At 33.9% G+C, this 14858-nt stretch overlaps 1 protein-coding gene across 17 annotated transcripts in view; it reads left to right on the top strand.

Moving 5' to 3' along the window:
- The window catches only part of BAZ2B (bromodomain adjacent to zinc finger domain 2B), a 390549-nt gene that overhangs the window by 276573 nt on the left and 99118 nt on the right, over nt 1-14858 (top strand). For 13 of the 17 annotated variants that reach the window (XM_061184127.1, XM_061184260.1, XM_061184252.1 and 10 more), the window contains 3 exons: nt 5068-5256; nt 9654-9821; nt 10765-10958. In XM_061184127.1, the coding sequence (XP_061040110.1) occupies nt 5068-5256; nt 9654-9821; nt 10765-10958 (551 nt within the window). The remainder of the gene's footprint in view (nt 1-5067; nt 5257-9653; nt 9822-10764; nt 10959-14858) is intronic. The other 4 variants (XM_061184246.1, XM_061184163.1, XM_061184227.1 and 1 more) reach the window with 3 other exon arrangements.

Raw genomic sequence — 14858 nt, 5'->3', positions numbered from 1 at the left:
CAAAATTGAAGTTTTAATCATAACAGGTTTTTATTTGGGAGGATCTTCTGATATTAGGTATATTAATGTAGAAAAAAGTTACTTCTCCAAAAGTAGGGCATGCTAATATCCAAATAATTTTATTTTTGTAGTCATAAATCTAATAGAGCCGGTTTGGCTTGTGTTGTCTTGTGTTTCCTATAAGAAGATATTCTGCTCTTTTGTTAATACAGAATATGCTTTGTTTTAAGTGTAGTTTTAGAGTTCACTGAGTCATCTCCAGTCTGTGATCAAAAATCCCCTTGTGAACAGTAGCTTGAAGTTTCAAGACAGTTGGAGAAGGCAAAGGGCATTGTCCTGGCAATGAAACCAAAGGGTGTAATCGAAACAGCACCCTCTGCTGTATAACAAGATTAAAGCCACAACATAGATGTCATTAAATTAGCTTCTAATTACCCAAAGAGCTTTTAGTAACATTGTGAATGCTTTTTATAATTGGAACAGAGAAAAAAAGTGAGATATATTTTTATCACTTAAAGAATGACTCCTGGTTATTCTAGCTTTTTAAAGGAAGAGAGAAACAAAGAATTGAAAACTACCATTTTAGAGTTATCCACAGCAGGTATTATGAAGTATTATCCCTGCAACTGCTAACAGTTTGCTTTATGCAGTGTTTTGTACAGAGTAAAAATGATTAAGAAATGATTCTTTCCTTTATAACCTTATACCCTAGTAATGGTATGATGAAAGATTGTGAATAATCATGAATGTTCAAAGGAGGTCCAAAACATATCTGTCTGGGAGATTCAGGAATACTTCTTGGGCAATATTTTTTCGAGATGATTATGAAAGGATAGTTAAGGTTATAAAAGACAAAAGAAGTCAAAGAGCATGTTATATAAGCATGGAGGGTCTGAAGAAGAAGAAATAATGTGACCAAAAATACAGCAGTGGGAAACATTCATTAAGCACCTGTTATATTTCAGATTATGCCAGGTATTGGGGATTACCGAGATGAATGAGATTCAGTTTTGCTCTCAGGGAGCTAAAATCCTAGTTTAGAATTCGTGTGCATAGAGGTGATAGTTAAAATAGTGGAAGCCCATGAAATGACTGAGGAAGAAAGCATAAAGAGGAAAAAAGAGACAGTTGGACAAAATCTTTAAGAATCTTACATTTAGAAAAAAGAAAACCCAATAAAGTGGACAGTAGTATTATGGAAAAATATAGTTAAGAAGAACATCAAAATAGTTCCATGACCCAGAGCTTAAGGGTAAACATGGGTTTTAATAAGGAAGAGGTAATCAGCAATGCCAGATTTATAGAGACAGGTTAAAAATGAGAAGGGCAAAGATTAATGGAATCTAGTGGTTAGGAAAACTTAAGTTCCTTTACAGGCAAAATGGAAAGAAGGCTTGGACTTGGCACAGCTATTAAAGATTCTGAGAAGTGAGGAGGAAGTAGACATACAAGTGTAAGAATTTTCTTTCAAGGTTAACAAGGAGAGATGCTGAGATGGGATTGAGAGGGAAGGAGATAGATAGGGTCAAGGGAGTGGTAGAAGATTGAGAGAGACCAAAGGTCATGCTGAGAAATAAGGAAATGGAAATGTGGAAACCGTGGTTAGAGTAAAATTTAAGAATTTAAGATCTTGGAGGTGGTAGAATTTTATGTGATCAAATCCAACATGTGGCCTAAATGGAATCAAGGAGAAATAAAAGGCCAAGTGGTAATTAAAAAAAAAAAAAAAATTAGGACTCAGGGTTGGTGACATGTAAGGCAAAAGGAAACTAGTAAGAAGCATCCTTGCAAGTTTAAATGGAAGTTCAGGACAACTTCCTATTCTGATGAAGCCCTTTGGAATCAGTCCCATGGATGTGCCTCTTCTTCTCTTAATGAGTAATCAATTCACTCAACAGATATTTATTGTATATCTACTATGTACAAGACACTGTTTTAGGTATTTGGGATCTGTTACTGAGTACTTTATGTGACAGTACCAGTTTATAATATTAAAATATTAACTAACTTGTTTTATACATTGTGGTATGAAAAACAGTCTTATACTATTTCAGTTATGTTCAAGCCATTGAGTTCCTTAAGGCTAGGGATTATGTCTTATTCATCCTTGTATGCTAATTACTAAACGTAGCACCTGGTGCTTAATAGATATGTTCATGAAATGTCTGAATTACGGAAACTGTTGAATAAAGAACAGAATAATTCTGGAAGGTTTTTACGTGGAATTAGTAGCTGGCTTTTTTTTTTAAAGGCAGTGGCAAAAACAATACTAAAATTATATGTAGTATTACAGAACCTTTTAATGAGAAAGATACACTTTTTTGTATCACTGACTTCTATATTCTTGCTATAAAGGCAAAATTTAGTAGACATTATTAAATGTAATTTGAAATTATTTCCCTTCTGTTGTATAACTTTATCCATGTAAAGCAAAGAAAATCTCTAATGTGTGTTTTTAATAATGCATGGTGTCATTGTAATCATTATAATGTGGGCCTGATATTCTTTACTAAATACAGACGTGAACCTTTTCTTACCAACAAGGAATAGGCCCTATCGATTCTGTTGTCACTTGAGTACTTTCTATGCTTTAATTATCTTCAAAAGTTTTATAAGAAAGAATAAGAAAATAGAGTAAGGTAGCTTCTTTGTAATTTTGCCAGGCATAGATATAATTCTGTGAACAAGACTATATTTTTTCCCCCAGTTTGAATCTATGGTGAATAAAGCTCATATTTTGTTGAAATTTTATATTCAGCTCTTTCTAGATACCACTCTTTTTAGAGTTAAAAAAACAACTTTTTAAATTATCAAATTGTGTAAGATCGATTCTTAATTATTGCTGCAAGAGTGACAACTTCATTTAGGTATTGCTCATGTTTTCTGTTCATGAGACTCCAAGGTTTAAGCTCATTTATTTCTTCACAATTAGAAAATTAATGTTTTAACTATACATCTAAGAATGCTGCTTACTAGCAAGTATTTCTATCAGTTTCTGACCCTTTATAATTTTAATGTGTTCTGAATTTTTATAATATTTTGTGTAGTTTTGAGCTTACCTCACAAAACTTTTTGTATTGTCACTGCTACATATATATAGTTGAAAAATACAATTTAAGAATTTTTATTTTATAAAATATAAATGAAAAATGATTCTAAAATTCACAAACTGAATGTTTAGCTCAACTTGCTTATCAAGAAAACTGATGTAGAAGGAAATGTAACAGATCATAGTATGTTTATAAATAAAACATTTGATTAAGGACATGTCATTCAGGAAGTAGAATTGATTAGTGAGAATCGGGGATTTTATAGGCAATCACATGTGAAAATAAACACTGGCTCTTAATGTTACAGGCTTATTTTTTTAGAGAAACTAGCTGGGTTTTTAGGAATTTGTCCTTCCCCCCCCCAAAAAAAAATTTACACAATCTTTCTAGTGCCATAGCACTAGTCTTAAAAATAGTAACCTCCTTTCTTCCAGTAGCATGCCCTATTTTGTTTTGACTTAACTTCAGTGCTAATTGCAGTCTAGAACTCTGATTACACAAAAGTACCAAATTCACAGATTTTCTGTTTAGGCTTTGATGAACAAAAACTAAGATTGGCTGACTTAGAAAATATACCCAAGTTTGTATCCTTCCCTTGTTCTCCTCCCTCAGTTTCTTTGTGAGCCTTCCTTGTAAAGGCACTTTGAGGATCTTCCCTATGAGATCTACTTATTGCTTTGTTATAGTGGGACCTCAACCCTCAATCAGAACTTTTTACCTTGTAGGCTAATGTAAGATATACTTGATACAATCTATTTAAATCTTACTACTTCAATGAAAAATACAGTGTTACTTCAGTAAAGAATATAGGGCTTATATTAGTCAATGAGAGTACACCGTGACCTCTTTGATGACTTCCTCTTAGTTTTCAGCGAATAAAAAAACAAAGAGGAGGGATTTTGTTGATAACTAAATGATAACAAAAAATATACTTATTTTTAAGTTGTATTTTTTAATTTACTTCAAACATATTGTATTGAAACTATATTGCAGTGCATAGTCAGGTCTGATACAAATGGGATAATAAGGAAGCCTTATATTTATTTTAACACAGAGCACCATAGCTTTCATGCAGTAAATTCTTAAGATAGCCTGGAGTGTGGGTTTTGATATTCTGTTTTCACCGTATCAAGCCAGGGAAACTTAATTATTTCCCGGAAGTAAAAGAAAGATTTCCAAGTATTAACAAATCTTCTGCCAAATCCCTACAAACTATGAAAAGTAAGTTGTGTTTTTGATGGTATAACACTGCAACTTGGGGTTATGACACTTAGTACTAGATTCTCTTTAGAGTAAACATAGAGATTGAAAAACCACACATTTGGATTGAATATGAACTTTCTATCACAATGTTTAAAAATGATTTTTATATTGATAACCACCCTCGGATGCATTTAGAAATAAATTAGTAAGTTTATTTATTAAATCTTTATGCTGTCGGATATATTGCCTTATTAGGCTAGAATATAATCCATTTTTGGTATCAACTCTCCTCACCTAAAAGATGTTGGATGGAGAACATAGCTTCAATTCTGGCACATGGAAACTAGGAACTCTTTGCCTAGAGTGTATGACAGTTTGAGTAATGAATTGGTGACAGATTCTGGATTTATTTTATTGATTTTCAACTTCGTATTAATTAGATGTTTTTATCTTCCTTCTTATGAGTAAAAAGTTTTGGTAAAATATTAATGTGCATGTATTAGCAGAAAGTTTGCCTCACTTCAGCAGGTCAAACTTTACAGTTAGTGAAAATTATGTACTTAAAACATCGTTCTCAAATCTCAAAATTCAAAGTAAATAAGGTTATACCATTCGTTTTAATTATTTTTAGAGTACTTTCATGTTTCTAGAAACATTCTGCAGCGTTTGAAGAACAGAAATGCAAAAGGAAAAAGGTATAATAAAAATTTAATAGATAAACTATTACAAATTTTAACCCACTATGAACGCTGAAATCAGATAAATCTCATCTGTTTTTCTAGTACAACTTTAAGTGTGTTTTTTTCCCTCCCAGGACATTTATTCAGAGCAGCTGGGGATCACCTGTTTAACCTGTCCACAGTGTCGAGTGCCTTCCCAGTGGTCAGCCACCCAGTCTTTGGTCTGCATTCAGCCAGCTCAGGGCATTCAGAATTTGGTGGTTTGGGGACACTTGGTACACCCACAGCCTTAGCTGCACATCCCCAACTAGCGTCTTTTCCAGGTAAACATCTGTTACAAACAGTGTTCAAGGAAAGGAGGAAAGCTTGAAAATGTTCAAGCAGTAGTTTGGTAATTAACTTGAACAAAAAGAATAGTAGTATGCCTGGTATATTAAAGCTCTTGTGCAAGAATTAACTCAGTCCTTTTTATCCTGTGCAAAAAAATAAAACACACTATGTGTGCTAGGTGGCAGCACAACTGACTAGGTATTCAAGTGTTAAGCTAGAAAAATAGGCATCTGCCACAAAAGTGAGTAATTAGGCCAGGTTTTTCTCATACTTTTTATTGAAGTAGAAAAGTATATGTATGGGAAGTATAGAGTTTGATTAATTATTCTCAGCTTTATTTGATATTTTAAAAAAATATTTAACTTACAGTGGAAAACTAGGGTCCAGTTCTTATAATGAATATACTTTTATTTTGAGTTCTCATTTCTCTGCATTTATAAGTAAGATGAGCTTGGCTCTTAAATTTCTATTTTTTTCATATTTCATTAAAACAACCATAGATTTGCACCACTTGCGTGGCAGGAAGACCAGAATTATCCCAAATTCTACAGATTATGAGGATTCAGGAGTTCAGTAAGACACCAATTAAAGCTTAACTTAAGCAAACATGCTGTAATTTCTCTTGTTATATTATTTTGAAAGTCTAAACTTGTATGTGTTTCCAGTGATTAACTTTACCTTAATAAATTTTAGTTAAGGATGCATGATTTACTGTTATAGAAAGTAGTTTAAAAATTAGAGCATAATTCAGAGACAAATAGATCTGAATTTAAATCTGGCTTTGTTACCTTTTAGCTGTGTGACCTTGATTGAACAAGTAACCTGACCTCTCAGCCTCAGTTTTCTCATCTGAAAAATGAGAATAACAATAACAATAACAATAATAATAATAGTATCTGCCTCTTAGGGTTCTTGTGAAGATTAAAGGAGATAAGCCATGTTCAGTGCTGAAGGCAGTGTTTAGCACACCTAATTAGTATGTAATTGGTAGCCATCATTGTTTTTTCTCTTGTCAAGTGTTTCTTTAAAAGGAAACAAGTATCATGTTTGAATTATATATGTAGAATGGAAAGATGGTTAAGTATATATTTCAAGTACTATTTCTTGAGTCATATTATTTCTTTAATTCAGAGAGGAGATAGTAATGTGGCTAGAAAGTTAAAACAAAGTCTTAAACTAAGTCTTGACATTTGCTTTAAAAATACTAATAGGAATTTATTTCAGTCAGTTTTGAGCATGGTTGCTTAGCAAGATGAGTATTCAATAGGTATTTGCTGAAATATAGGATTGCTGAATAAAAAATTAAAATAGATAATAGTAATATAGAGAGTTGCTAGTACCTTAAATTTTTTAAATTGTTTTATCATAGTTTATTATATTTGATATAGTTTGATATATAAAGTATTAATTACTTTTGAGCATTTCTAAACCACAATGTAATTATTGTATAATTAAAATCAAATATCTTCTGCACTGAAAACATGGTTAACTGGTGTAAAGAGTTACTTATCTCAACTTCAATAATGTTGATACTTCCACTGTATAGAAAAAAATTTGATAACTTCCCTTGCCTACATAAACTATTCACCCATTCATTTCTTATAGCATCTACTATGCTATAAGAGCATCTACTATGTTCTTTGCAGTAGGCCAAGCACTGAGGAATATACTAACATAGTATATGTTATGTTGCTTATAGTTTTTAGGAGATATATAAACAGACAATTACAAGACAGAGTCTTTAGTGGTAAAAGTATGCCTGTATAAGCATACTTTTTTGCCAAGTGAACAGAGACTATGCCTTGTTTTAGAGGCCTCATTTGTTTAAGTTGTACATTTTGTATAACTTAAATTTAAATTTTCTATAATTAGTTTTATTCAAAAGGGTAACCAAAATGCCAAAGTTTTTAAATCACCTACTAAATAAATGAAGACACACAGGAAGAAATTACTAGGAATTTTAAATGAGAAATAGTTTATTTTTAAATATTATCCACTTCTAAATTTGTCTACATTTCAGATAACTAAATCAACACATGCAAATCACTTAATGGATATTAGTATAGTAAAGTTTTTTATATTGAAATAGTATTTCACGGTAAGTTCTTTTAAAACATTTACAGTTTTTAATCATTATATTTTTATATTACCGTGAATTTTCATGAAGTATCTGGCTCTATCAGGTATGAAAGATTTTTAAATTCTGCTGTCTTCTAGGTTCAAATTGAGATTCAGTATATCCTCTGAAATATTAGAATCTTTCAGTTGAATATGATTAATGTTGTTACCATGCAGTTACTGCCCTTGAATGCATTTAGAAATTCATCATGTGCTGGTTTATGTGATTCTTATTTTGTATATTTCATTTTATCAACAAGCTAGTTTGTGAGCGACTAAATTTTGGATTTTTATTTTTTTTAATTTGGAAGAGAAATAAGCTCATCACTTAACAAAAATTCTGTTATTTCCCATGAATTATTAGACATTTGTGAAGCTTGTGATCAGAAGCGCTACCGTTTTCATCTTTTTATTTAATTGATCTTATTTACTTGTATTTTTACTCATGGTGTCACCTTATTTATAACGTACACATTTTCCAGTTGTGTTTTTTTTCTGATGCCTATTGTGTGCTTATTTACCATTGACCTTCTAAGTACATTTTTATGTTTTTTCTGAGTTTGATTATGTCTAAAATATTTGAGTCTTATTACACTTTGACTGCCTTACCGATTTGTTGGTTGTTTACAAAGTCTGAATGTTCAACTGTAATGCTTTAATTATAGACTCTACTTTAAATAATATGAATATTTCAGGAAACTGAAATTTCCTTTTTTATCAGCTATGTAGGACCTAGTTTTCAAACCTATAAATAACAACAGATTCCAGCTGTGCTAATATAAGCCGCAAATACATAGTTTTTCTTCCTATCTACATACAGTTCTTTCATCTAAACAGTAGGTAAATGATTTATGGTTTTGTATAGTTATTCTTGGTTCAGTTCCCATCATTCAGCCACTGCTGAATATACATTGGTGTCATTTCACTGGCAGTGCCTTCCTGCAGCGCAGAAGAATAGCTTTTGCAGTTTTCTGCTTATACTGTTTTTTAGACCTTTCAGAATGTCAGTTACCATGAACATTTCACTTTTTTTTAAGCTAAACTTTTGTCTTTAGCTAATGAAGGTGCACATCACTTAACATCCTATTTTTAATAAAGAGATATTCCTAGAAAAGCTTTAAAGATCATATAATACAGTACACTGACAATATTGAATTTTTCCCATACTATATTATTGGGGTTTTTCCTCTAATTTTTTCGTGGTTATCAAGTCAATGAAAAGTATCCTATATCTCTTGGAAGATTAGCCTGAAAGGTAATAACTGATTTGGTAATCTAGCTGGTTAGCCAATTGGAAAATATTCTTCCTGAGATTTTACATGGGGCAATACAAGACTGTCCATTGGGTTATTTCAAATTTCTTCTTGATCTTCACCCTTCCCTAAATAATGTATTCTATAAAATTTGTCCTCCCTCCTTTTCTAAAAGTTTTAACTAAAAGTCACTGTTTGAATATCTAAATTGCATTTGATGATTTTCTACCATTTAGTCATTTTACATTGATAAAACATTGTCTGTAATTTATGAGAGGAAGTATAAATAAAATGCAGGCTTTCTTCATTAACTTTAAGGGGAGAAACTTTATAAATCTTTTATACTTTAATGTGACTTAACTTGTTTTAAAAATCTTCTTTGAAGCACTTTTCATTGTTTAGACCCCCCCCCCCAAAAAAAGGCTTACTGATTTTGCTACCTCTATTGGTTTGTTTGAGTATAGGATGTTTTCTTCCATAAATGCATTTGAGATATGCTGGATTACAGTGGTCTTTGCATTATTATTTAAACCACCTGATTTATCAAAGCCAGCTTTATATTATATGTAATTTAAGGAAATTCTTAACATAAGTTGTAGATGGTAACCTTAAATTCTAAGGTTTTATAGTAGCTTAAAATAGTCTTAAATATTCTGTTTCTTTACTGATTTAGAAAAATTATGATGTAAGTCATCAAAGAGTCAAATAGTTCTTTAATATTCCAGGTTTCCCATTTTATTTTTAAAACCATAGACTACTTTTGTTCTTCATAAATTTGAACTCAAGGAAGCTGCTAAGTGAAGATCCTTGGATACTGTCTTAATGAGCAGAATGATGAGTGTATAACTTCTAATCAGCTGTCTTATAATTAGAAAGATGATCAGAACTATGTGTAATTCAGCAATTCTGTTCCAAGATGAAACTGGAAATTTTTTTCAGGAATTAAATATAAAAAACACTGTGAAATTAGCTAGAAAGTTAATTCAAATATTTTTGCTTGTTTGGTGTTTGGCTTTGAGGTGCAGAATGGTGGCGAACAACAGATGTTCATACGCGTGCAGGGGCAACCTTCCTTCCACCATTACTGGGAATTCCACCACTGTTTGCTCCTCCAGCCCAGAATCATGATTCTTCTTCATTCCATTCAAGGGCTTTGGGAAAAAGTCATCGAAATGGTCCTGAAAAAGGTATCCATGTTAACTTTAAGTGAAGTACTACAAATCCTCCATTTCAATACCTATTTTAATAGGGTTCAGATTTAGTAACAATTATGGGGCATTGTGCGAGACACTTTCACATTGTCTTGCTTAATACTTATAATAACTCTTTGAGATTGGAAGCATTGTCATTTTGCAGCTAAGGTTAAATAAGTTATTCAAGGAAGTACTGTTTACATGTTGACATTGCATAGCAGAATTTAACCCAGGTTTTCTAACTCCCAACTCCACTGCTTTTTCCTCTGTATCTCATTACCTCCTTCATGTTCACTCAATAAAATATATTACTTTTTCTGTAATTAAGCATTAAATTAATTAAAACTAATGTGTTAGTACGCCTTTTTTCTTTTAAATTGTCATTAATATTTCATAGTTGATAACTGTTGTTAGAATACATTTGCAAATTATAATAGCACTTTAGATGGTTTATTATTACCTTTCTTTTCACTTAAGTAAGTGTTTGGGGAGTTTGCTCTGAAACGGGGAATACTCGCATTTAATTATCTTTCTAAAAATTTTTTAAATGAAGTGAAATTCACATAAATGTAAACTTAACCATTTTAAACTGAACAATCCAGTGACATGTAATGCATTCATAGTGTTGTACAACCACCACCTCTATCTAGTTTCAAAACCTTTTCATCACCCCGAAAGGAAACCATACCCGTTAACCAGTTTCTCCCCATTATTCCCTCTCCCAGTCCCTGGCAACCACTAGCTTGCACTCTATCTCTATAGATTTACCTGCTGTGAATATCTCATATAGATGGAATCATACAATTTGTGTCTGGCTTCTTTCACTTAGCATAATGTTTTCAAGAGTCATCCACATTGTGGCATATGTCATTACTTCATTCCTTTTTATGGCTGAATAACATTCTCTTGCATAAACATATTTATTTTTACTTTCAAGGTGTAAATGGGTCAATAAATGGAAACAATACATCGTCTGTATCTGGTATCAACACATCTGTACTATCCACTACTGCTTCAAGTTCTGTGGGACAAACTAAAAGTATAAGCTCAGGTGGAGGAAATCGAAAATGTAGTCAGGAACAAAACAAAACCCAGCCTTTGGATGCTAGAGCTGACAAAATCAAAGATAAGGTAAGTTGTTCTTTGAGGCACAAGTATATAACAGATCGATACAAGTACTCTAAAGATCAAACCACCTGAATCTATGGAATAACTTTTTATGAATTATCAACTCCTATTTTTATAGATATTCATTTTTGTGGGGTGGTTTTAGTATTATGCATCTAAAAAATTAAAACTGTCAGCACCAGTATAAATAATACAAATAGTAGTCATAGATATGATTTATTGAGAACTTAACACAGGCCAGTTCTGCTGTAATTGCTTTGCATATAATATCTATTTCAATCCTCCTTATACCCCTACTGAGGTAGGTACTATTATTATAAACTGGGAAAAAGAGCCCCCAAATAGTTGGCCATTAAGTGGTCAGGATTCAAAGTCAGGCAGGTTGACTCCAGAGCCCATGCTTTAGGAAAACAAAAACAAAAAACCTTTCATTATGGAAAATTTCAAATACACACAGAAGACAGAATAGCATAATAATCCTGTGTACCCATTATTCAGTTTCAACAGTTACCATCTCATGGCCAATGATATTTCATCATAACCCCAGCTGAATTCTCCTTTGCCAGTTGGCACTATGTTAGACCTTGTCAGTAGAGGGTCCTGGAGACACACTGGAAGAGGAAAAGGCTTCTGTTCCTGGTTCAAGTGTTTTCTTCTTGGTCTTATGCTGTGGCTGCCAGTGGGTGGCTTCCTCACCAGCTGGCGGCTGCTCTGCCAGTTGTGTTCAGGAGACCCAGTAGTGTATACCGTCTAGTGAGTTTCACTGACATCCCAGCAGGCAGCTTATTAGTGAGTTTTGCTGGGATGCCAGTGGTTGGCTTTCTAGCTAATTTTACTGTCACCCCTGATAGCAGATTCCCAGCAAGTTTTTCTGGCACTCCAGCAGGTGGTGTCTCCTGTGTACCAGCCTTGATCTGTGATACCTCAGTGAGCTTCTCTGCCGTCCAGTGGGCAGCAGCCACATCCTTTCCAACAAAGTCTGAAGCTCAGCCTTGGGTGAATGAGGGGTTGGAGAAGAAAGACCCTCTTCCAAGTTTATTTTAGTACTCTACCTCAGCCGTACAGGAAGTGGCTCTTCCCTACATCGGCTATTCCAGTATTCTTTACAGGTCTCTTTCCCTCTTAGTAGTTCATATTCTGTTACTAGTTGTTGCTTCTTTATGACAAAATTTCCCTGTTCAAATTGATAATGTGGTTTCTGCCTCCTGACTAGACCTTGTCTGCTATAGAAGCAGTATCAGGAGTAGGGTGGGTATGCAGATTGCACATGGTAAATTCACTGCAATATTCTGGTCACTCTAAGCCTTTGGATTTCCTGTTCCACATCATGCCAGGGAAGCTGTGACATTTCAGCTTTACTAAATATAGTTCACCACTGTGTCCAGATTTCATTCATCCAACCAAGTAAGCTGAGATACCTCCAGCTACAGGAACTAACACATTATATCCAGAATTTCTAGTAAGTGCACCTGTATTGGTGAATTTGGTCTGCTCCCATTGGTAATTTCTTCTTGAGAGAGAAGTCTTGGTTTATTCTGAGTTAAAGCCTTAGCATCAACTGCAAACATTTCGGAAACAAAGATAATAACTAGAGCAATGTCTTTTCGTCTACATTTTATAAAAACCACTTTCAGGGCCTGATTTTTCTGGGGGGAGAGAGTCAAAAGTTTGTGATCCTGTAATACCACTTTCTCCATTACCTCAGCTGTAATAATAAGGGAATTGAAAAGCTTGTGACCCACCATAGCAAGTGCAAGGTATGAGTAGTCACTGATTGCAAATAGCACTGATCTGAACTTTAAATCTGAACAACATGCCTCCCAGGCTCCAATTTTTAACCCCAAGGAACTATTTTATCAAATTTTTCTTTGTCCTTTCTCAAGACAGCATTGAGCTCCATATATTTTCCAAGATCAACTAAACAAATAAAGGTTTCTTTCCTTTTGCCCAGCGTATTTTATAGAAATACTTCCTCTAGATCTTTCAATTCCCTCTCAACAGAAGATAAATGATTTCCAGCACATAGCAAGACATATGAGGGTCTGGGGGAAGGTCATCTGGTGAAGCCTCAAAGCCTAATGATACCCATCACAAAAACTCAACAGGACTCTATTTAGGCCCCAAGACAAACATTTACTTTCCTCTTCAAGCCACCCCACTGAGCACTTGAGCAAATGTGATAAAAGACTTGGTTGTTTCCTTCCAGGGACACAGGTTTTAGGGTCACACTTTCCACCTGTTCCTCTTCAACTGCTCTTTACTCTTTTCCCTTATGATTTGTTTCAAGGGCATTCCCATTAGTATGAGCTCCAAAGACCTGTCTCTGTACTACTTCCAGCTTCTCTGCACGCCAGACGCTGTCTGAAAACACCACCCACTCCTTGCTCCCATGGTACTTTGAAGCAGGTTGTAGACATTGTATCATGGAATATATTTATATCTCTATATATTTCTAAAAGTTAAGCGTCCATGTTTTTAAACCTTACACTATCCTACCTCTTAGAAGTAGTGCTAAATCTAGTAACATCTAGTACCTCTAGTGCCTCCGTAAGGTACAAGGCAAGACTTTGGAGGAATGGATATGAAACAGATCGTGTCCTTAGTTCTAGTAAGGAATCAGTATTGACATTCCTAAACGAAATTGGTGCTTTTAAAGTAGAAAATATTTCCAGGAGCAGGTATTAAAAACTTGCAGAGGTACCTCTTTAATGATATAAAGAAAGAAATTCCAGGTACCATAGGGGTGTTGATTTACATCTACATAGAAGTAACACTAGAGAGAGATTGACTATCAATGTGAGGGATACTAGAACTTAAGATTTCAGAAGAGTATCTTTGGATAATTCATGGTCTGGGATGAATTTGTGTTAGTAGGTTGTTAAATGAAGATGAAGGGAGTTGAAACTGAAGAAGAAAATCCTATACTTTTTTTACCCAATGTTTTTCAGTTTTAAAACTTTAAAAAAAATTGCTTCATCAGCCCTTTTCATGTGTAGTTTGAAAAATGTTCTTCAGCTGATTTTGATCATCCCTCCTGGGAGGCAGGGTTACTTATCTCAGTAGTACTCATTGAAAATCATTGATTAAGTCCAGTTCCCTCACATAGTCTACATGTATATTTAGAATAAATATAAGTATTTTAAATTAAACAATTGAAGTAAGTCAACACAAACTAAAATACACTAACATACAGCCTGTTGAGAAAAAAATAAGACAGTTCAAGGTTAAGTTCCACTCCTGCTGCCATACAAATTATTGTTACCGCAGCAGCCGTAACAGTCTTTTAAAAACATAAGTGGTTTTTTATCGTTTTAGAACATCCTATGTTATCACTCTGTCTAATAGTTTCCTATCCCACCAAGAATAAAATCCTTGCCATGGCCTATAAGACCATGTGTGGTCTCACCCCTGCCGGTCCTTCCAGCCTTATTTCCTACTGTTCTCTCCCAGGTTTCTGTGCTGTAGCAGGTCTAGCTGACTTTTCCATTCTTTGAACATGTCAAACTTGTTTCCAGCTCATGGCTTTTGCCTTTGCTGTTTCCCCTGTCTTGAAAGGCCCTTTTATCTTTCCATGACTGGCTCTTGCTCTCCACTTAGGTCTCAGCTCAGAAGAGTCTTACCTGACAACTACATCTAAATCTTCGTCCAGCACACACTGTCTACTCAATTATCCTGTTTTAGTCATGGTATTTATCACTCAAAAACCCTTATTTATATTGTTTGTTGATTCTCTTCTCCCTGTTCCCATGAGAGCAGAGTTGCTGTCTGTTTATCACACCCTTGTATCCCCAGAGACTAGAGCAACTGTGCCTGGTACATAATAGCCTTGAATATGTATTTGTTTTGCTATTGAAAGAAAGAAATATACAGTGAAATGAAAGTTCAAGGAGAGGGTTCTGAAAA

The sequence above is a fragment of the Eubalaena glacialis genome, chromosome 1 (assembly GCF_028564815.1).
Source record: "Eubalaena glacialis isolate mEubGla1 chromosome 1, mEubGla1.1.hap2.+ XY, whole genome shotgun sequence".
Classification (NCBI taxonomy): Eukaryota; Metazoa; Chordata; class Mammalia; order Artiodactyla; family Balaenidae; genus Eubalaena; species Eubalaena glacialis.
The sequence above is the reverse complement of the archived record's forward strand: the minus strand, read 5'-3'. Positions and strand labels throughout refer to the sequence as shown.